The following is a 23,145-nucleotide window of genomic DNA, read 5'->3' on the forward strand; positions in this document are numbered from 1 at the left end:
AAATTGTCCATGTACTGATGGATTTATGATTTTCCTGACACACAAACTCTAATTTATGTGTGTTTATTAGAATATTGTTGCCTAAGGCTCCTTGGAAAGTAAGACGTATTTGTTGAGTTGTGTTAAATACATTTGAGACCTTGCTGCGTGACCAAATCTCTCTTTACACTTCACTTTACTGCCGTGTGACGGTGCTTGTGTGTTAAGGATCTAAAAGTTTGCATCTCTACAGGACAATTTTTTCATCCTTTTGCAAATGTACTTTAAAAAAGGTAGGTTCAATTAACAAAAAACATTTCAAATATGTATTCTGTGCTTGATATTTCCCCAGAAAATGATGGAGCTCGTTGCCAGAAATAACAGAAAAAAGTTGCTAGCTTTTTATGGCGCTAGAAGTTCTATTAGTTGATATCCAACATTATTCATGTCTGTGTTGTTTACAATGAGAATTATGCTCTAATTATGCTTTCATTTGTCTGTGTTTTGTGTGTTTGTAAACCACAGGAAAATGAATTGGGCCACTATAATAAACAAATCTAACTAAGCTTTAATGACCATCATTTTATTGACTGAAATTGTTTTCTAAAAAATAATCCTGAAACTACTTCTGAAACTTACAAGGGAAAAACTTGAACTCCTGAACTTACCGTATCCAGTTTGGGAAACCAGTTCAGCTGCTCCTCCAATGGGCTTGGTGAAAACCCCCACAATGCCTTTCCCAACTCCAGCGATGACGCCTCTGGCCTGGCTACCAGCTGAGCTCTGCATGTCCCAGTTCCTTTGGAAGTTCTGCATGGGCTGGTCCACGATGCCTGCTATTGCTCCTGAAAGAAATAGGGAAAACTTGTCCTTTATTATTGTGCATTGTTCAATAAATACTTAATGAGAGACTTACATTTACAAAATACAGGATGAACACAGAATTCAAGACATCTTTTGAGGACAAAAAGAACGGGTAAGCCTTCTTAGTGATTTTATTTTAGCAAGACATGGGAAACCGAGATAGACATAAAGATTTCAAATGGGACTCCCACAGGGATTCAGACATGCTTTTGCCCCACAGAAAATATCTGACACTTCATTTTATGTATGACACAGATGTTGTGATCGGCAGTGCATATCAGGAATTATAATCCACTGTAACGCAGAGAGATGCGAGCAGCTGTTTGGTTTCAGTGACAATATTTACTGCCCTCTGGGTGTTTACTGAGTCCCTGCTGTGCTGTCTCCACTGCTCCGTCTCATGCTAATGCCAATGGATGGCAGATGAAATGTGTGTGGGCAGAACATGTTTCCATACACAGAGTGACTTGAAGTTAAGTGTTATGTTATCAGTTTAGTGTCTTTTGAGTAGTTAGCTGATAGTGTAAATGCTGACACGTGACATGAGGGGTGTGTGTGTGTGTGTGTGTGTGTGTGTGTGTGTGTGTGTGTGTGTGTGTGTGTGTGTGTGTGTGTGTGTGAGACGCTGATCACACAGTGTCATTGGCTGGTGTGTAGATGAGATTGATTGATTTGAGGAGATTGTTTCCACCTGGAAGCAGTGGCAAACAGCCTCAAACGGAAGGCTGCACACCAGATGTTTCTACACAGAGAACACTACTGAAGACAAAGACGCTGAAAGACTTTTCTTGTTTTCCCACGGCACAAATTTTTTAAATACACCTTTTAAAACCTGAACTACAACAACTAAGACGGCGAGGACAGAGTGCGCGGGGCAGTGGACCCGAAGCAGCAGCCAGCTTCACACCAGCAGAGTCTGGGTGAGTCAGTTTAACACAGCACAAACCCCTCTAGGAGGAGGAAAGACATGCACTCATCCAGGCAAGTTTAGTCTCATTCTCACGTTAAATGCAACACGTAGGGAGAACGAGACGAGAGGGATTAATGTTACCAGCTAGGTTAACCTTTAGCAGCTGTGTGTCTTCATTATACTAGTGCAGGTTAGCTTTAGCCCTTTGTAACATAAGGAAAGAGAAATAATAAAACTAAATTAATATTTATTTCTAGTTTCACTTTTTGCTGGGATTTATGTACACTTTGATTGTTAATGATTATCACAAAACCCTTTATGTTTTCCAAATATCTAAATAACTTTCTACGTTGTGTGACTGAGAACAACATTGTCATGTGTGCCATTTCTCATCTAAAACCACTTTGTGTTATTGGAAAGAAGGCTATTAGTCTACTTGTAGTCTCGCTTTGCCAGACCCTACTCCAAACCGCGCCAAAGGAGGGTCTGGCTACTCCTCATAGCAATCTGGGATGGGAGGAAAACATGCTCTGGTTTAATGGCATTTCTTTAAACCAATCACAATCATCTTGGGCGGTGCTAAGCACCGGCAAAAGCAGCGGTGCCGCTGCAAAATAGCCTCGGGAAGAAACTTGTTTTGGTGGAACATTAAAAAGTAGTTTAGTCGTGCAACAGAAAACTCTGATTGGACAGATAGTCTTAGATAGCTGTCTGGATTTACCCTGCAGAGATCTGAGGAACAGTTAACCATAGTCCTCACAAATCCACCGGAGTTTAGAACGCCAACAGAAAGGATGCCCAAGGCAACGGATATCCGGCCTAAATGAGTGAAATCTGGCGGATTTTCTGTCGGCAACGGAGCAATCCCGGAAGTACTCTACTTGAAACCCCTATACAGCCCATATGAAACCCAGAAATGTTGTTTTCTATGAACGTTTATGATTGAAATCTATATCATCTATAGGTCTAGTAAATGAAATTAAGCTGGGTTGCTAAAAGTTGCAAAGTTACAATTTCTTTTCCTTATTCACCTGCAGTTTCTGGTGTCTTATAATTAGTGTATTATGCTAATTACTCAAATTGCCCAAAATGCAACTTTTAGTAACAAAGCTTAATTTCATCCACTAGGCCTATACATTTTCAAAGTTCATAGAAAACAACATTTCTGCATCCAACAATTTTCCAGTAGACTAAAAAGTGAGTTGCAGGACCAGGAACAGATTAGAACGAAATTCTGATATTTAGAGGGGTGATGACACAAATTACAAAACTGCAATGTATATCTGATTAGAAATGCTGTAAAACCTTCAAATGTAAAATTAATGATTGCCTGAGGGTGAGTGTGTGTGTTACCTGAGGGGTGTGTGTGTGTGTGTTACCTGAGCTGTGTGTGTGTGTGTGTGTTACCTGAGCGGTGTGTGTGTGTGTGTGTGTGTGTGTGTGTGTAGTGCCACATACCTAGCAGGCTAATGCCGAGTCGTGACAGCCCCTGCCTCAGCCCGTCCCCGAGGCTCTCTGGTAGCTGGCGTCTCCACTCCTCCTGCCTGGTGTAGTGCTCTTCATCCAGCGACAGGCGGTCCATGTTCCTGGCCAGGCTCGTCGCCAGGTTAGTGATGGACGTCAGTGTGCCTGAAGACAAATGTGACCAAGTCACCAAAAATCTCTCCCAAAAACCAAAACTGTTCATCACAAATGTTGCACTAGTCATCAATGCATGATGACACTCTGATTAGAAACAGTGTTTAATAATGTATGTGCTGTATCAGTCTGGGAGAAGACCTAACATAAGCTATTACTTAATATTATTAGTCCACAAATACAAATGTGTGTGTGCACACAGATTAACATGTTGCTGCTGTAAATAGAACACAAACGTTATGAACATATGCGTTACCTTTTGAGATATGTTTGACGAAGGAGGTGGTCCCTCTGGACACCCCGCTGACGAAGGCTCCAGGCCCGCGCGTCAGACCCTCATATGGCAGCCGGAAAAAGTCGGACACGCCGTTACCGATACTCCGCACCAGGCTGGCAGGACTGCCCAGGATCTCCAAAGATCCCACCACCCAACCTGCACAGGATATGTCAAATAATACTTGTTATATCATCATAATTAATCAGAATCTTTTCTTTTTTTTCCTCCTGTTTAGCTTTACAAGAAACACTTAGCAACTATTTAAACAAACTGTATTATGTTTGGTGTTAGCCACAATGGTGTTATAATACACACAATTTACACACTATATAATCGGTAATTTTTTAGACTGCTAAAATGGGTTTTGTATGAACCAATACCTCTGGCACACCTTCTCTTAAGAGGAACATTCTACTTACAAGCCTCTTGAGTAAACTTTCTCTATCGTCTACTAAGCGGTTTAGAGTGAGAAGCTCTCCCCAATCTAAACATTTTACAGAATAACGTACAAAATGTTTTTACGTCACGAATTGTGTTCATTCTATCAGAATCCTTTTCTCAACAATACAAAGATTCACAAAAGCATTCACACATACACATATACACTCATGCACACAGACATACACACTCCTGCATGAAATCATACATGTGCCACAGTCAGATTTACAGCCTCCTACCATCTCACCTCATCTCTCTCATTCAACCATAGAGTCCCCTTCAGATGGCACGGCTCAGTGATATTTATGCCCTGACAATTGCATCTCAAAAATCAAATAGCCATTTCTCAAGACGCCGACCCCGCTCTGCTCTTATTCTCCGTCAATTTGCACTTGAGTGATGGACTCTAATGATAGGAAACCAACTCCAGTGGTCATTTCTGCTTCAAATGGTCTCCCAGTTGTGGTTTTGGTAAAGCATAAAGTCCTGACAGGAGCTGATGTTTACAGGGTTGAGTCATGCTTTTAAACACACACACATACATATACTGGTGTGTATGCATAGCTAGTGTAAGCCTTTTAGTACCCATATGTCCATAAGTCTTTGCATGTGTAGGTGCGCGGATTTACGCCGGTGGGTGTATGTGTGATCGTAATACCGTACATCCTAATACTAATCAGTCCCAGAATGCAATGCTTCCCGGTGCCCCACACTCCACGATGACTCAGGGAGAGGTGACGTGTTGAAATACGAGCAGAAATGAGGGCTCTAACGAGAGACAGCGGGAAGGAAGTGTTCGTCCAGAAGGGTGATTTCTGATGTGGAAATGACTGGCTTAAACCACAACATGTGTGGAGGATTTGACTAGACAGGAGGACAACGAAGGAGAGACACACAGAGTCTTTATGGAGACTGAAAAGTCAGACTGCCGTCCACAGATTATCCATAATGTACTGCCTAAACATGAGTCATCAGTTAAACCGTGTGATAAAACAGTAAATTATGAGAGAATCTAAATCTTTTTCGAACCTTCAGTGATTCAGATTTTACTTCCTGGAGCTCTACAGTTTTACTGCACGTTCTGCCACAAAGCAACTTTCCTTTCAAAAGGTCAACTCTAGACCTACTGTGAATAAATTGTGAAATTTCTCACTTGAGCACACATCCTGTTATTTTTCTGTCCATATTTGCCTTAACCCAGTGCATACTATTAATGGATTTGAGTGTGAGCCTATCTGAGACAGATTGTAAATCTGAAAAGAAATCCGTCTTGTGTCCGTATACTGTATGAAACACAAGACAGCTTGAAGGACCATTTGTTTTATCATGATGTGGCAGCAGGTAGATATGAGGCATTTGTAAATGAAAGAAGTTGTGCGACTCCCTCCGTCCACTACCTACCAGCTCTGAAGAGGGCTCCAGCAGCATAGTGCATGGCCAGAGCGTGGACTAGCTGCCTGGCCGTGGTGCACAGCGGCCCTCTCTCAAACAGGGAGAAGGAGAGAGGAGTGTGGTCTGAAGCGATGTACAACTTCAGGGAGGCGTGGATGCTGACCAGCAGGTTGACTGGCTGGATGGTCAGCCTTTGCAGGCGCACGGGGTGGACCAACGTCTGCACCGACTGAAGCACCTGGAAGACGTGTGCTAGTTTTAGTACTGACATGAGAGAGTAATGACTACAAGTAATACTAATGATTACACTATCTTGTGATATGCAGCACTGACACAAGTTGCTTTATTGGACTAGATAGTAATGGCTGAATTCATTATAATACAATATTATGCGGCTTGGTCGAATACTTGATTCTGATTGGTCAATCACGGCATTCTGCGGTCTGCTTAAATACAAACATTATGTTACGAATGGTGCACCTGTTCAGGGAGGATGGGTGCTGATCCAGACTCTCGCCTCCTCCGGGTCTCTGCTGTGGCTGGGGTCATGGCACTGTCAGGGATGTAGGTGTGGAACAGGGTCTTAATGTAGTAAACAAAGGTGTCTTCAACATAGACTCTGGCAGGCTGGAGCTGAAAGGTGATCTGAGGATGAAACACAGAAAGCTTTTATGAAAACTCATGATTGTTACGAAGGAAAAAAAACATCACAATATTTTTGACCAAATACCTCGATATCGATACCGCAACGATATTGTTGTGTTGACCATTTGTGCATTCACAAAATATTTACACAATGAGATTTTTCATAAATAATCATCACTAATGTGGATCTGTGGTATAAGTGGTAGATAGTAACCCAACAGTCTGTTAAGTTCAGAAAATGACATCACTTTACTGTAATGCAGCCTTTAAAACCAGGAAAAGACAAATTATGCCATATCACGATATTAGGATATCCAAAATCTAAGACGATATCTAGTCACAATATCGATATAATATCAAAATATTGCCCAGCTCTACCTTTTTTTTTTTTTTTTTTTTTTTGGAAAAACAATGACAGAAGAATGAGTCCAACCTCCTCCGCAGTGCATCTGTCCCCAGCCAGCCTCATCCTCAGCTGCAGGAAACATGAGCGTTTAAACTCCTCCAGGGATTCTGGAGACTCAGTGGGATTGGAGTCACTGCTCCACGGACCCCCAAGCTCAGCCCCCCCTCGCTGATCCTGGCACAGCAGCACGGGGAAGTGGAAACTCGCTCGGTTGAACAGCTGGTTGTCTACTTGCAGACTGGAGCAGTAGACCTCGATCAGAGAGGCGTCGGGCATCGGAGGGGAGTCAGGGTCACCTGCCAGCTCGGGGGGCAGGGAGGGTGGTGCTGGAGCCAGGCTGAGGAACAGCTTGGTCAGCGTGAGTCTGAGCAGCTCCACAGATCCAGAGGGATTGGTGATGTCATCACTCAACACCACACTGGCTTCACTGAGGAGGACTCTACAGGACAGCTTAGAACACCTGAAACAAAACAGAAGTTATTCATGTGAAACTATTATATAGTGACATATTCAAATAAAAAAAAAAAATTTAATTAGATTGTCATATGTTTAAGGGGTATTTTTGCTATTTTTCAACCTGGACCCTATTTTCCCATGCATTTGTGTCTAAGTAGTCTATATCCACGACGTTCCACTTCCGGGATTGAGCTGGTGCCGCTGGAAATTCCGCCCGGATGTTGCTCTTTTTGTCCAGTACCTTCCGCTTTCTTTGTGTAATTCTAAACTGGGTGGATTTCTGAGGACTATGGTTAACTGCTCCTCAGATCTCTGCAGGGTAATCTGTCCAATCTGAGTTTTCTGTTGCACGACTAAAACAACTTTTGAACGGACACGTTCCACCAAAACAAGTTCCTTCCCGAAGCTATTTTGCAGCGGCACCGTGGCTCCGTCTGGCGCTTAGCACCGCGCAAGATAATTGTGATTGGTTTAAAGAAATGCCAATAAACCAGAGCACGTTTTTTTTTTCCCGGAATGCTGTGTGGACTAGCCAGACCCTCCTCCGCAGCGCTGTGAAGGAAGGTCTGACAATGCGAGACTAATGTCTAAGTGACTAATGTGAACAAAAATCTTTGAAATTGGTCAAGTGTTGCTATATATTGTGGGGAGGGAGGAGTTCCGGGGAGTAGAGACAGCATAGCTTTGTGTTGTCTAAAAGATTGTCTAGTTTGTGCCAACGAAATGTCAAGCTACACTTTTATAGACGTTACCCTTGGATACGGACAAGCTGAAGTTGGTGCTAGTTGTGCAACAGCTACAAATGGATCCTAACACTCCGGTCCATAAACTGCGCCTTGCAGACCATTGGGTCTGCAGTGACCATTTTGAGCGTGAATGACCAATGCCAGCCAAAGAGGAGAAAAAATCCTAAACCAAAGCACATTTACCTAAAGAGAAATGCCGCTCCAAGAGTGAAGAGCTGCAGAGCCGAGGTTACAGTTTTGACCTGGCATCAGTAAGTTACACAGGAAAGCATGGCAGTATAACTGCAACTTCTCCATCTTCCCATAATGTAGTCAGACACTTAGAATAATAATTAATAACAATCTGAGCCTGTCTTCACATTAGTCACTTAGACACAAATGCATAGGAAAATAGGGTCCAGGTTGAAAAATATCAAAATTACCCTTTAATTGCCCTTTATTACTGTCTAATAGAGAAAACAAACATCTCCATCTCAGACATTGCTTGAATCTTAAGTAGGTGGTGTTATGATTCAGATGATTTGTAGAGCATGAAGACAGACTAAACTCATTGATAAAGTTTCATGAATTTCCTACCACCAGAAGAAAGATCATTGTCTGACCCAATGTGCTTACATTTACCTAATATGTCATTATATTCATTTCCTGTTTTTGCCAAAATGAAAAAGCAGCCGTTGATGTAATGGAATAAAGCTGTAATACTATGTTCTACTGTACTAATTTCACTGATGACAACACAAGAAGGTTTTATTGCCCTCCTGTGGTGCAAATGATGCCTGTTTCTTCATGTTTGGAGACTAGTAACAACTGCTGCATGAAAACATTGCTGTTAACAATAATCATAGAGCAATTTTTAGTGAAGACAATAAAAGTCACGCGGGTAGATACCTGGAGGGTTAGGAAGAACATGCACGGATAATTTCTTTGGGTTCAAATATGTATGGAGCATAAAACAACAATAAAAACTGCCTGTGCACACATACCTGCTGTGCTGGTTGATCACAGCGTCCATGCTGCCCTCTGGTGCCAGAGACAGAACCAGGGTGCCTTTCTCACACACCACGTCTACGTAGAGACAGCCAAAGCCTGGCAGGAACACCACCTAAGCAGCAACAGAACACAGATCTGTGGTGAGATAGATCAATATGTGTGTGTGTGTGTGTTTCAGAGCATACATATGTCTGACTTTAACCTCCACCACTCCAGTTTCAGAGTGATCAGCCCCTCGAAAAGGAAGTAGATCCCCGGTGAACGCTTCGCTGAGCAGTCATAACAAGTCCAGCCTTTGGCCTCTCACCCCTCCCACACAGGTCAGACACAGAGCTCACAGTAACCAGAGATACACAGCCTCAACCCCAACCTACAGCTGGTTAGACACAACACCAAACATTACACACAATGCTCCTTAACATCTTATTAACCCCACACTACTACTCTGACCTAACCAAAAATACTGACTAGCTACTTAACACCAGTGGAAGGACGGACAGACGTGTACACACACACACACACACACACACACACACACACACACACACACACACACACACACACACACACACACACACACACACACACACACAAACTGTTGATCTATATTATTCATGTAACAGTGTAGCCATGCAAAACATGCCATTTAAATACTATATACTGTATATGAGATACACTATATTGTCATACAGGATGGAAAAGATTTTTCTCCAAATATAAAGATAGTTTTATGAGTTAAAGGGGATTACATCCTGTCAGGTATCTGGCTGTTATTAGTCACTTAATTAAAAACATCAACTATAAGCCTGTGATGTGGCTATTCTCCTTAGTCCTGCTGAAGCATGACAAACTCTGGCTCCACCTAACTGCCAATTCAGCCAAATCAGTGGGAGCTGTCGCAACATCCGTATTCATTAAGAAAGTAAGATCTCATAACGAGCGCTTGAGGGCAATCTTTGTGTTGAAATGACAAGTGCAGATGAGATTTCTCCAATTTTGAGAAGAGGGATCGTGAGAAAAAAATATTCCTACACAAACTCATTAAAATCAAAAGGGAAATATAATGTGTATTGTGATTGGGGTGTGTGTGTGTGGCTAAATGACATGTAATGAGGTGGGACGTCCCTTCACACCTGAGACAAAATCCTGCCTACATAAGTGGCCTACGCCGTTGTGAGGATTTATACTTATGCGGTTCACACTGCGTGCTTCTAGCGTATCTCTTTATGAGAATAGCAGAGGCGGTGTGTGTGTGTGTGTGGGGAGAGCATAGTAGAGCGAGTCACTGAGTGACTGGGATTAGCTTCAGAGGGAGTACAGCGGCAGAGACGGAGAAACCACGCTTTCTGACCACGGTGGGAAAGCGGTAGCAGGAAAGGTTTCCTGTTGTTCACAGTGAAGGAGAACCCGGAAATAAGTAGGAGGAAATGTGATGCTACCAAGCCACGGCCAAGTCGACCAATCGCAGTTGTTGCGATCTGTGTCGCCACGACGTGTAGTTAAATTTCTGGGGAGGTCCACCATCAGGCTATGGCGTAGGGTCCTTAGCTACGCATACCTACATACTTAATTATAGTGTCAAATCACAACAGGAGTTATCTCAGGACACTTACAGATAGAGTAGGTCTAGACCACTCTATAATTTACAATGACCCAACAATTTCCCACGAGCAAGCATTTGATACAACAGCGGCGAGGAAAAATGTCCTTTTTACAGGCAGAAACCTTGGACAGACCCAGACTCTAGGTGGGCGGCCATCTGCCGCTGCCGGTTGGGACAGAGAGACACTGATACAGATACACAGAAATATGATTCATCATAATTATAGCAGTTGGTATGATGCGCCGTGGCACTTCTAGTAACAATAAAGATAATAGAACTATGCGTAGAAATGTAAGTTGTAGCAGTGCAGGGCGCCGAGCAGGACCACGGCAGCAGCTGACCGTGCAGGGCGGGATAGGGCTTACGGCATAGATTTAACGCAGAGCCATGAATCAGGCTTTACCTGAGTTCCAGGGCAGTTGATATCTATGGGGTCAGTCCAGTCGGTGGAGCCGTGGTCTGAGGTGGTTTTCAACAGCAGTGTGGGCAGCATCTCTTTCTGCCTGCACTCGGGGAAACTGGAAAAGTGATGGTAGAGCTCGTGGTGCAGGGAACAATTAGGAGGCAGAGGACGGCAGTATACCTCAGTCTTTGGAGTTTCTTTTCGAAAATAAGAGCAGAAAGTATAAAAAAATATTAGTAAATAGTATACTAGTAGTAGTAAAATGAGAGGAGAAGGGAGGGATAGGACGAAATGTGAGGAGAGGAACGGAGAAGAGAGGAGAAATGTCCAGTCGGGCCTTTCCCTTCCTACCTTTGACAGTTTCCTTCAGCAGCAGCGGGATAGGACACTTGTTATGGATCAGCATCCGAGGACAGGGGTCCTCATTCAGGGTGATGTATGTCACCCCAAGGTGTTCCTGATATGTCAGTACTATGACTCTGCAGAACACAAATAACAACAAGACCATAATTAAACTGTCCACAGACAGATCATGTCCCAAACCCTTCTAACCACACACAAATAAGAGCTCACACACCCACCAACATGTCAAGCGTCACATTACTGCTATGTCTATTTGTAAATCTCTGAGGTGCATCCATGGGCAGAGCCCTAACTGAAGCTAGGCGTTGACACACTGTCACCCTGTGTGTGTCCATATTTGTATTTCAATTTAATTTTGTGTGTTTGGCTGCACATATGTTGCAATTACACACAGTAAATGAGAGCCAAGCTGGCCAAGGGATATGCTCTTTGGCCTGTGTACTGTATGTAGCCTGTGTTTTTTGTAATTGAAAGATGAAATTCCTTTTACTTTGGCTAAAATGAAGGCAAAAGGCCACATGAAAAGAAAGAGAGAAAGAAATTAAGTAAGACAAAGAAAAGACATGAGATGGACTGTGAGGTATCAATGTTACAAGACAAGCAGAGAGACTGACAGTGGAAATGTTGAGGGCATTTCTTCTTTTGCGTTAGCTGTTTATTAACAAGCCGTGACGAGCAACAGTACCTCCCGGCTTTATGTCCTGTGCCAGCCGGGGCTCGGTACCCTGCTCTAAATGGACTGTCACAGCCAGCAAACCACGGATGCTCCGCTTCACCCACCTGCTGCTCAGGCCACCCCCAGAGTCCGGTTGCCCAGGAACAGATAAACTCTGCCTGGGGAAGTCTGGTCGGATGGGAGCGGGGAGGCTCCATGCTGCAGATCCAACTCCACCATCATGCCTGGGAAATAAGCTGAAGAGCATGTGTCTGAGCGGGAGGGGGAACACCGTTCCCTGGACACTGGTTTGGAGGAGGTCCCAGCATGGCACAGAGCAGGGTTTGGCCTGGGACGGTTCCTCAGTGGGAGCCAGGCTGAACAGTGCTGTCTCTGGTATCTCACAGGCCTGAGGAGAGCACACGATATAAATGTGACGAAAAGGGAAGACGAAGAAGAAGAGAGGAGAAGAGATGGGAAGAAAGTAAAGGAGGAGAGGAAAAGAAAAAAGGCGTGGAAGAGATGAATGGATATGAGGAGAGAAGAGAGAAAAAGAAAGAAAAGGAGTGGACAGGAGAGAAAAAAGGGAGAGGCAAAAATAAAAGAAAATAAGCAGATGAAGGAAAAACAGAAAAGCAAAAAAAGATGGAAGAGAAGAGAAAAAAAGAATTTAAGTAGGGAAAGCAACAGAGAATAAAAGACAAATAAAGTGGGTAGGGGGAAAAAAGTGGAAAAAAAATGTGTCAGAAAAGGACATGAGATGGTACATTAAGAAAGAAATACAGAGAGCGAAGAAGATGCAAGTGATTACAACAAAAGATACATGGTAAAACCACATTGTTATTGTACTTTCTTCTCTCTCCCACTGAGCTTAGTGCTAAATTGGTAGCAGAGAAGCCCTGCTGTGCTGGTTTAGCAGCCAGTGAGCAGCGAGTAGTTGAGGACTACAGGGATTAGGCACTAAGCATGATGAATAGACCAACTAGAAAGGCATTCCTCGCCTTGTTTGTGGTCTGTGTTATTGTTAAGCCCATCGCCCGCTATTTAGTTTTTTTTCATAAATTTTTTTTTTTCAATCAATTAGTGGCAACTGGCAAGCTTTGCCATCCTTCTTTAAGAGGATCTGAAGGCTCGTTAAATGACATCACTACATTGTTGCTCTCTTTGGGGACAAGCAGCAGATGAAAGCGAGAAGGGAAACCTGCATCCAATTCTGGGTGTTTGTCAAATGTCCCAATGAAGTGCCATAGCCACATGGTGAAAATGGCGGAGGGAGAGAGGGGGAGCAGCATGATCTGATGGAAAACGGCTTGCTACGTCCGAGCAATGTGTATGTGTGGCAGTGCTGGGGTGGATGTGTGAGTAATGTGCACGGGGAATATACTGTATGTGTGAAGCCTCAGTAACTTCAGCGGGACAGGACAGACACGATGCAGGGGCCCCACACACACACACACACACACACACACACACACACACACACACACACACACACACACACACACACACACACACACACACACACACACACACACACACACACACACATTGAAGCTGTTGACCCAGAAATTACACTATTTCATTGTGTTTTAAAAAGCTGGAGCTACACTGGATGATGAGGAGCGGCACACAGAATCAGTAGGAAAGACACACCAAATTTGTCTACGATGTAAAACAGAGGGCGGCCAATTACTTCATGTCCTATGGTCTTGTGATAAGGTGCAATAATTTTGGACAGGGATCCATGAAAACGTATGTTGGATTGCAGGGACCCAGGTTCCATTCAGCCCAAGATTTTTTGCTCTGGGAGATGGGTCAATCCTAAGCGGGATGGATAAGCACATAAGAAGCTGGGTCCAAACTTGTTAAATGATAGCCAGACAGATTATTTTAAGGGGATGGAGGAATGAAGGGGTGCCGTCAATACAGGAGTGGGCTTTTGAGACGGCTAGGGTGGCGGGGTCTACTTTGTCGTATGGTCTTTTATAATGTAATTACTGTGTCATCTTTTCTAGACGAAGGGTGGGGGGGGAAATGTAAATGTAATGTTGCGAGTTGTATGTTTTGTATATTGTTTAAAAAAAAAAAAAAAAAGTTAATCACAAAAAAAAAGAGAAAGAAAGCTGGAGGTAACAGTTGAGCTAGTGGGGACTTAAGATACTGGGAATATGAAATATATGAGAAACCTCTCATATGTTCTAGAACTTGCCAGCACAAGCAATTGTTTTAGCAGTTTAAATAAAGGTGGAGAAAAGCCAAACGTGAAGATTCAGATTTTACCATGAACAAAAATAACCCAGCGTTGACATGATTGACATTATTGCATTAAGTCAAAAAAATCCTCTGGACTCTTGTGAAAGGTCCTTTGAGTTACATTGCTGAGGTCTACTTATTGCACGTTTGTGTGCATGGTAGTTAGATTCAGAGAAAACCTCAGTTCAGTGCACAGTGAGAGGAGAGAGAGTGTTTATGTGAACGTTTATGGACATTACCTGGTCATCAGTTCCCAGAGCGTGGTCGGTCAGCAGAGGCCTGTACTGAATCATGTAAGGAGTGTTGTTGACAAGAATTGTCCTGTCCTCTATCTGTAGGATCTGGATGCCGTGTCTCACCACGGACGACACGCAGAACTGACACAGCTACAAAGGAAACGACAGACATTACTTGAGAAATCTGTGGTTGCCGTAATTAAATACACATTCAAAAAAGGTTTTCAGTAAACTACATTATAATGATCTGTACCACAAAACATTTTCATTGTGCCCACCATAGCTGTAAAAGTCAGTAACTTTCCAAAGCCAATGCCATTTAAAGCTATAGTGCGTAGTTTCTGTGGCCCCCATGAGGAATTCTAGGTAATGACAACAAAACTGTCGGCACGTCCACATGATACAAGCCTTCTGTGATCGCGCACCACCCCCACCCCTCCTCCACACAGTTGCTTGTAACCAAGGAGAACACTGAGGATTAAAAAAACATGATGGACTCTTTATCTTTGCTCGATTTTCGCGAAAGTCGTCGGACAACACAATTTTCTGAACGTAGCCATACTGAGAAATACAGCGAGAGTTAAGTGGAGCTGACAGCCTTAATTAGCTTGGTATCAGCCGATTTGGCAATGGCTTTAATGTAGTCTCACTTTGCCAGACCTTCCTCCACAGCGCTGCGGAGGAGGGTCTGGCTAGTCTAGGATGGGAGAAAAATGCCCTGCAGAGATCTGAGGAGCAGTTAACCATAGTCCTCACAAATCCACCAGAGTTTAAAATAACACAAAATTTCCAGCGACAACGGAGCAATCCCCAGAAGTGGAACGTGGTGGATATAGACTAGCTTGAATGTAACGGACATTCAATAATATAAAAAAGTTCCACACTAAGGCTTTAATGAGCAGTGGTGACTGGATGTTATGAAAGCATTGTTTCCCTCACCTTCTGTCTGCCAGGGAAGGCTCCCAGGGTGATGTCGGCCTCTACATATCCCTCCTCATCCAGAGTGATCACCTCTGAGTCTGATCCCTCCTTCCATCGAGGAGAAGTCAGGTCATGGACCAGTTTGAGTGCTGTAGACTTGTGGACGGTGTTAGTGTGGGCCCAGTAGATACCAAGCTGAAAGGCTTCCTGGATCGTGGGGGACAAGATAGAAGGGGGAGAGAAAATCAGAAGTTGAATCATTGTCAGACCTGTCAAACACAATGTACTAATAAAATGGACTGTATTTGATTGCATTTCGGAAACGGCCACATACTAGGGCCAACTGTGGCTTCATTACCAACAACTCAGCACAATGTTCCTGACAGTGTCCATGTTCTCTGCATAACATTCAAACAGTCCTGGAACTGGCCAGTATATAACTTCCATTACTGCTGGCTTTGTTGCGAGAACATAATTTAAGTGCCCCACAGATGCTCGAATGTCACACTGATTGTTCATCTGGCTCTGCAGCTAGCAGCATCATGCAACATGCCGATCAAACAGCAACCTTTTCCTCATAAACCAATCAACTCGGAACGAGTCTCAGCGGAGACCAAATCTTCTCTTCGCTTGTTATGCCATGATAAACAGCAGAGCTCTATGGAAACAAGGCTTTATTTATTTCTATTTCACAGGCGATTACACATTTTACAACTTTTAATTTTGTTTCTCTGAGCTGACCCATATCAGCACTTGTTCTTCGATACGATGCCTTCCCCGCTTAGCACTGGGTTAGTGCTAGAGAAATCTGTGTGTATGTGTGCGTTATGTTACACAGGGGGAAAACCATCTGCAGACCTCTTCTTCTGATCTCTAAAGCCAGTGAGAAGACATGCCTACAGTGTACGGTGACAGAGCTTGGCAGCAGATAAAGACTTAGGCAGGGAATATTTTTGTAATGCAGCTTTGGTGAACAGATTTGTGCTTATTAGTGAAGATGAGGGACGAGCTGGTTTCATAATGATAAAAAGACCATCTTCCAGGTCTTGATGTATATGTATCTTCAGTGCAACAGGGACATCACTGTAGATCATACAGTGACTAAAATTAGGAAAGTATACAGAATCAGAATTATTCCTACCCAGGTGCCCAAGACAACACATTTTTAACAGAAAGCCTGTCCTTTGCAGGATACATATACTGTAGTTGGCACCCTACCTTGAAGTTGGGGGGTACAATGACCTTGCCGGCTGGTATCTGCAGTACGATGGTCTCTCCCTCAAAAAGCCAGAGGTCCCATTGGGAGTTGTTGGCCAGCAGGGCCCAGGGCAACAACTCTACCAGCAGAGTTTTCAGACCGGACTTCCAGCAGGATAACTTAACCTGCATGGGACTGTCCCACTGGGCAAGGGGCTCCAGCACTGACCTGTGGGGAGAGAACAAACTCACATTTTAGAAATCACCTGTAAATGAATCCTGACAGTGCTGATGCCTTGCTCAACACTACTCTATAAAGTGGGTTAGACAAGACTACAGACAAGCAAGCAGACATGCTGAACACATTACTACTGTTCTGAGCTCGTTTCTCATTTAGGCCACTGCAGTAAGGCTATGGGTGCATGGACCGTAAACATTTTACCCTAGACGCATAGCTATAATGACATAGATATAGACAGAGAGACAGACACACAGCTACCTGTAATGCAGTATTGATAAACAGCCATTATTGTCATCTTGGTAAAAAAACTTGTATGCTCAATTACTAAGATTAAGGATATCACTTGCCCTGTCTACTCATGTAATTCAGCTATGGACATGTTTTACACAGTGCCAAATATAGAGCGGCATGCGGCCTTTAAACAGGCATTGAAATGTGTTGTGTATAAACAATTATTATACTGTTATACTATGCAGACCATTAACACACTGACAGTCAGTCAGGCTAAACAAACACATAGAAACAAAAGGTCTGTAGGCAAGTTATGCAATACAAACAGATACAGAGAACAGTTGACAAGGTATCTGGGAACACACATGGGCATGTGGACACAGACAAACAGTCAGACAGGCAGAGAAACACAATCATTTTTCCACCAATCCACTGACACAGCAGTCATTTCACGGTAATCATGGTCTTGTGAACCCTAAACAGCGCAGTGCCAGAAGAGAGCCAAACAAATAGTTCTCTCAGACTTACTCTGAAGTTCAAAGCCATCAAAGGCAGCCCAGTCTTCCCTCTCCCTCAAGGCTGCCTAGACTCTGCCGAACCTACCAACCTGCCATCTCAAACCTGTCACATACCCAAGTCTCCCTGTGACTAAAAAAAAGCACTGACGAACGATAGCTTTTCTTTAGTGTGTGTGTATGTGTGTGTGACATTGACCTCAAGGCTGCGGGCATAGCTCATAAATCACATTACAGAGCTCACAAAAAGGTAATTGAAAGAAATGCGCTCAGCAGCTTCTGTCAAAACCTGTCAACTCTGGAGTTGAGGGTTTTAGAAGTGTGACTTTTAAGAAGCACACTGCTCTGAGCGCCTCCACCCCCCCCCCCCCCCATCCAACACACACACACACACACACACACACACACACACACACACACACACACACACACACACAGCCTGCAGCTAGAGCTTACCCTAACCCCAACCACTACAAGATGTTTGTTTAATGATTGTGGAGGTGCCTCTCTGCCATTAAAAATCCAACAGAGAAAGAAAAATAACTTTTACCACTTTCAACTTCCTCTGCCCTTTTAAGACACAATATTTACACACTCCCTGCCAGGGAGTTCAGTTGGTTTGGTTTCTCCACTGTGCCAGGGAGACTGAAGCCTCTTTCCAAACAGCAAACTGTATCACTGTTATCAAAACTGTGGCTTCCACTTGCTGTCCAAGTACTGAGTGTGTTTAGAGATAGAAATCAGTGCTATTAATCCTCCAATGACACCCTCCCCACCCCCTTTTTTTTTCCTCATACCATTTTTCCCCTCATACTCTTAAACATAAAGTAGCTGGGTTTCACACAAACTGCCACTGCTACTTCCATGATGGGAAAATGTGCTTTGGCCTCAGGCTTTTGTCTAGCAGGGAAGAGAGAGGCCCGACTGACAGAGAAACCCAACACCAAACCGCCAGATAGCAGCCCTCCACTGAGACACAGAGTGTGTGACATTTAAAGGTGAGCAATGTGTATGGTGGTGTGCGTATGTAACAGTGTTATGAGTGTGTACACATGTGCTGGGCAACAATCTGTGTGCATGTTTGAGTATGTATAGAGAGCAGAGAAACTCGGGAAACCACAGGCAGGCAGACATATGGCCCACATGTCCAGCAGATCTACTGGGACTCTTTGTAACTCGGAGCCTGTGGGAGAGCATGTGGCTACATCTTTTTCCGCTGCTATCAAGATGTGATTGCTCTGTGACAAAAGATGATTCCCAGAGTGACATTTGTGGACAGTTTCATGTGTGTGCTGCCCGATTGTACTCTGCACGTACTCTCATGCACAGGCCACATATACACACACATGTGCACGCATCTATACAGTATACACATTGTAAGCTTGCAAGTTGTGCCAAGTTTTAACTGGATGTAAGCCCTGTGACTTGTGTGAGAAAGTGGGACTGTGACAGAGTGACAGCCTAAATCTCCGGTCTGTGGGGACGGCAGTGGGATCCCTGCTAACTTCTGATGCATGGCTCTGCATTGTCTTTGCAGTTAACTGTTTTATTATGTGAACAAAGAGTCAGCAATAAAGACAAGCTTCCCTCATTAAAGGGCTTGCTTGCACAACTTTGTGCTTTGAGGATAGATGCTGTATGAAGCCTACTATTAGAAAAAACACACTGGTGGCTTTCAGTGAAATTTGTGTTATGCCATTTTACAGTAAGATTTAATGCTTGCCACAGAAGTGCTATAATAAAGTTAGAAAATAATTAGTTGACTTATTACAAAGTATCATAAGGTGTCATTGTGTCTTGGGGGGTATGAGGGCTCTTGCACTCATGTTTTTTTTTTTTGTGGGAATCTGACTCACAACTTGCATTAAAGCATGTAACATTATTTCTCTATCCCGCCTTGCTTCGCTTGTTTATCCAACCCATGACGAGCAACACTATTCCCGAAATAAAAGCACAAAACTGCAGTTCTCACAAATGCAGGGCAATGAATGAGTAGGCAACAACTAATGTGGAGTACCTGTCAGTATTGTTGGTGACGTAGGGCCATGGTGGTCCAGTGGAGGTCTTCGGACCATAGAAGTCAGCCAGGATGTGTTCCAGGTTGTCCTCGTTTGCATTCTTGTTCACTATCTGTTTGATGAGGCTGGTGGAGACTGGTACAGCACAGTGGGAAGCATCTTCATCCTCCCTGAAAGGCAGAGCACAAATCATTATAGATTTCTCTAACATGACGAACATGATTGTGATGCACGTATTTATTTGTGGGAACATGTAACCAATTTTCATTTGAAATAGATACCTTACAGGACTTGTCTATATCCTCAAACATGTGCTATCTTTACCCAACAATCTGCAGGTCCTCCTGCCAAGCAAGCACTGTACAAGCTGATTTCACTTATCATGATTATCTCCTCCGCTGTGGTGTATGGTGTGATAAGTGATTGCTTGGAATGAAAACCTACATACTCGTAGGGTCATAAAGGCACATTGTTGTGAACCACTGCTGTATATTATGTCAGCAAATCTGGCATGTTAAGTTATTCTACGCCAGAATCAATTCAAACATATTTTTTTATTTCATTATAGAACAAGACATCTGTTGACAGGAGCTCACTATTCCCATTGTTCTGTTCAGAACAATCAAAGTGACCTCCAGCTAAACTCTGCTTTTACCCTGAAACGAGGGTTGAATCTGCCTTTTGTTTTGAATTGTTTTTTCCTGAGATGCAGTCTTAACTTACAAACACTAATTCACAAAGATCATAGAAAAAGCTAAACTGCAGTAAATAATCCTATTGCATACCTCTAGCCCCAGACATTGGTCAATTATGGCTTTGCAAGAAGAAGAAAAAATAACTAAATCCAAACTGTAATAGCTTCTTCTCTTTCTCTGGGCAGGATCCAGTTCCACTTGGCTAAAGCAAAGCAGCCCCTTACCCCAGAGCAGTAGTTTATTAATAGAGCGCATTGTGCTATAAAAGGAACATAGGGGCTATTGCTTATATATCTGGGGGCAAGACAGAGGAGAGGGACAAAGTGTTGACAGGAAGATTTTCATCCAGAGCAGTTCCTGAGGGGGGAAACTGGAAGAGGCTTCTGATTGTAACCCTCAGCTTTCTAATGTGGTGGCCAATATGAGGAGAGCAGGACAGAACAGTTCTGGTTAAGACTTGTCTGTGTCTCTTGTGTCGCAGACCGCAGTTCTGCTCTCTACCTCGTCCATTAGAGCCCACAACTATGTGTAATTACAGGAAGGAAAGACGAGCTGTTGACCAGCGAGCATTTGAGATTGGATCGGTCCTAGAGGTGGGCCTGTGTGTATGCGTGTCATACATGTGTATGTGAGTGAAGGTACGTTTACAATTGTGGCTTGTAGTGTGTGTGTTTTTTGAGGATGGAGAGGGATGAAGGATGGATTGAATCTGGGGGACAAGCGAAGGGGGGTATGTAAGTTTGTGCGGTGAGAGGCAGTTTAGTGGTGGAGCATTGTGGTTGCAATCCAGAAAGACAAGACACTTAGTTGTTTCTGAGCTTGCTTTTTGAGCGCATGAAAACGGATTTATCTACAACAAACAGGGGCCAAATACTGTATATTCCCAGTCACTCTATGGCCACTGTGGTTCCTTTATGGCAGCTGAAATCAAAATAAACTTTGTGACCAGATATCTAAACACACAACGGTTACAGCTAAAGATTCTCTCAGGGGGAGTCAATTACACTCAACGTTTATTCAGATCACCACTAGTTGCTACCAAAGGGGTGATGTTTCTTATATGGATTCGCATAAAACAACATAGATTACAGATGTACAGATAACAAATACAGTAGGAACAACAACAATACAATATGTACATGTGGTAGGTATTTCCCCTGGGGGGCCACCCATACTGAAACATAAGCACTCATGTCACTGAAAGACAGTTTGGACAGATACAGTACATGGCATTTCTTTTATGGAAACATTTTGATGCAACTAAACATTTTGACAACTGATTCAGCTTAGTGGAGCCTACCACGATGAACTGTATGAAGAGCTGTCTCTCACAAGAGGAGACTGACAATATGAGAAAGTGTGAACACACACTGACAGACTGGGGCCGAGTAACAGGCGTAGCAGTGATGTATGTGACAGACTCTGCCCATGATGAAGTGGCGACTGTCACACTTACACTGGCACATAACTATGACAATGACAGACACAGACCACACGTGGATACCAGGACACATACTTGTTCACCCACGCAAACATGTGTGCACACACATACAATCCTCTCCACACACACACACAAATATGTTGCCAATATGGGGCCAAAACCTGCTCTCTGTTAGGGGCTGTATCTAAATGAGGTGTAATTATGGTCCAACCTGACATGTTGGAATTGGAGCAGTGTCTTAGCTGCTGCCAAACTGGCTTCCTGTTCCACTGAAATGTGCCTGGATTTCCCTAGATCATGTCTTCATGTTGGCTCAGGGAGATCAGAATGTGGTGTAAGAGAAGCTTAAGTACAGTAAGTGTCTCATCCATTACCGAAGACTAAAATGTCTGTCCTTTGTAGTAGTATGAGCTGGTGGCTGATGACATAATATAACACTGGACTGAAAGAACTAAATTGTACAGTGAATTTTCCTGTTGATCGGCAACCATCTTGGTAATGAGGACAGAGCAAGGACGAAAACAGAAGACCTGGCAAAGATGCAGTAGCAGGTGAAGGTCTGTCTCAGTCATGAGCATAGATTCTGAGTGTTAATATATCATGAGATGTGTACAACAGGTTAAAGTATTGTGGGTCACGTAGACTTTTGACTTTAGAACTACCTTGCCTTTTAAACTTATAGTGCGTAATTTCTGTTGCCCCCATGAGGAACTCTAAGTAATGACAAGAAAACTGCCGGCGCGTCCACATGATACAAGCCTTCCGTGATCGTGCTTCACCCCCACCCCTCCTCCACGCAGTTGCTTGTAGCCAAGGAGGACACGGAGGATTCAAAAAACATGATGGACTCTTCAGAAGAGGTCATTATCTTCTGCGTGCGGAAGTCGCCTGATGTAGAAGTCTTGCCGTCTCAACACCGGAACTAAACAGAGCTGAATTAGCATAACTTTAATGCATTTCTTTCACATCTACTGCAGTCAGATTCACTGTGTTCATGGCTAGGCACTGTATTGACATTTCGAACATGTTAAGAGGCTAAAAGCACGTTTAAAATGTGCCTGGTTTCAGCCTCCTGGGTGCAAACTGTAGCAGGAGCGTTTTTCTCGCTACTGACAGCACTCCAAATTTACAAACAACAGAGCTATGTGTTGAAATCGACCGGAATTCTCCTTTAATTAATATATAAAAGTTACGCACTAAAGCTTTAAGGGTGTAAACTTATTGTAAATGTTGGTCAGTACTATGTTCTAGATGGTATAGATATTGTTCCATGGGTTTTGATCTTTTTTTTACCTGGCCTGGAAGATTAGGTGGTGGGTTTGGTCGGCCTCAGTGTTTAACAGGGGCTCCTGTTGGCCCTGGCCATGTATCAGCTGGCTCTCTTTCAGTCCTAGACTCCTCTTCTCTATGTGGACGATTACTGGATCTGGCAAGTGGCTCCTCATGACAAACAATGGACTGAAAACCACCTGAAACAGGGGATTCATACAACAATCATCAGTGAGACATTCTGCACAAACAAACTGACTGAATGTGATGATGATCTTATGTGTTCAATAATTCAGCTGCCATGAATCCTTATAATGCCTGTTTTTACGTTTTGGACTAATTAATTAATTATTATTTATTAAT

The 23,145-nt window shown here is 43.4% G+C and overlaps 1 protein-coding gene across 1 annotated transcript in view; it reads right to left on the reverse strand.

The window, feature by feature from the left end:
• Positions 1-23,145, reverse strand: part of vps13b (vacuolar protein sorting 13 homolog B) — a 372,345-nt gene that overhangs the window by 6,533 nt on the left and 342,667 nt on the right. The window contains exons 50-64 of the mRNA XM_028581593.1: positions 22,807-22,982; positions 19,377-19,547; positions 16,394-16,601; positions 15,194-15,382; positions 14,258-14,404; positions 11,891-12,174; positions 11,099-11,226; positions 10,748-10,944; positions 8,735-8,853; positions 6,577-7,009; positions 5,979-6,143; positions 5,508-5,736; positions 3,648-3,824; positions 3,212-3,382; positions 648-824 (exon numbers count right to left, since the gene is read on the reverse strand). Of these exons, the coding sequence (XP_028437394.1) occupies positions 648-824; positions 3,212-3,382; positions 3,648-3,824; positions 5,508-5,736; positions 5,979-6,143; positions 6,577-7,009; positions 8,735-8,853; positions 10,748-10,944; positions 11,099-11,226; positions 11,891-12,174; positions 14,258-14,404; positions 15,194-15,382; positions 16,394-16,601; positions 19,377-19,547; positions 22,807-22,982 (2,971 nt within the window). The remainder of the gene's footprint in view (positions 1-647; positions 825-3,211; positions 3,383-3,647; positions 3,825-5,507; positions 5,737-5,978; positions 6,144-6,576; positions 7,010-8,734; positions 8,854-10,747; positions 10,945-11,098; positions 11,227-11,890; positions 12,175-14,257; positions 14,405-15,193; positions 15,383-16,393; positions 16,602-19,376; positions 19,548-22,806; positions 22,983-23,145) is intronic.

This window comes from Perca flavescens, chromosome 6 (assembly GCF_004354835.1).
Source record: "Perca flavescens isolate YP-PL-M2 chromosome 6, PFLA_1.0, whole genome shotgun sequence".
In the NCBI taxonomy this organism is placed as follows: domain Eukaryota; kingdom Metazoa; phylum Chordata; class Actinopteri; order Perciformes; family Percidae; genus Perca; species Perca flavescens.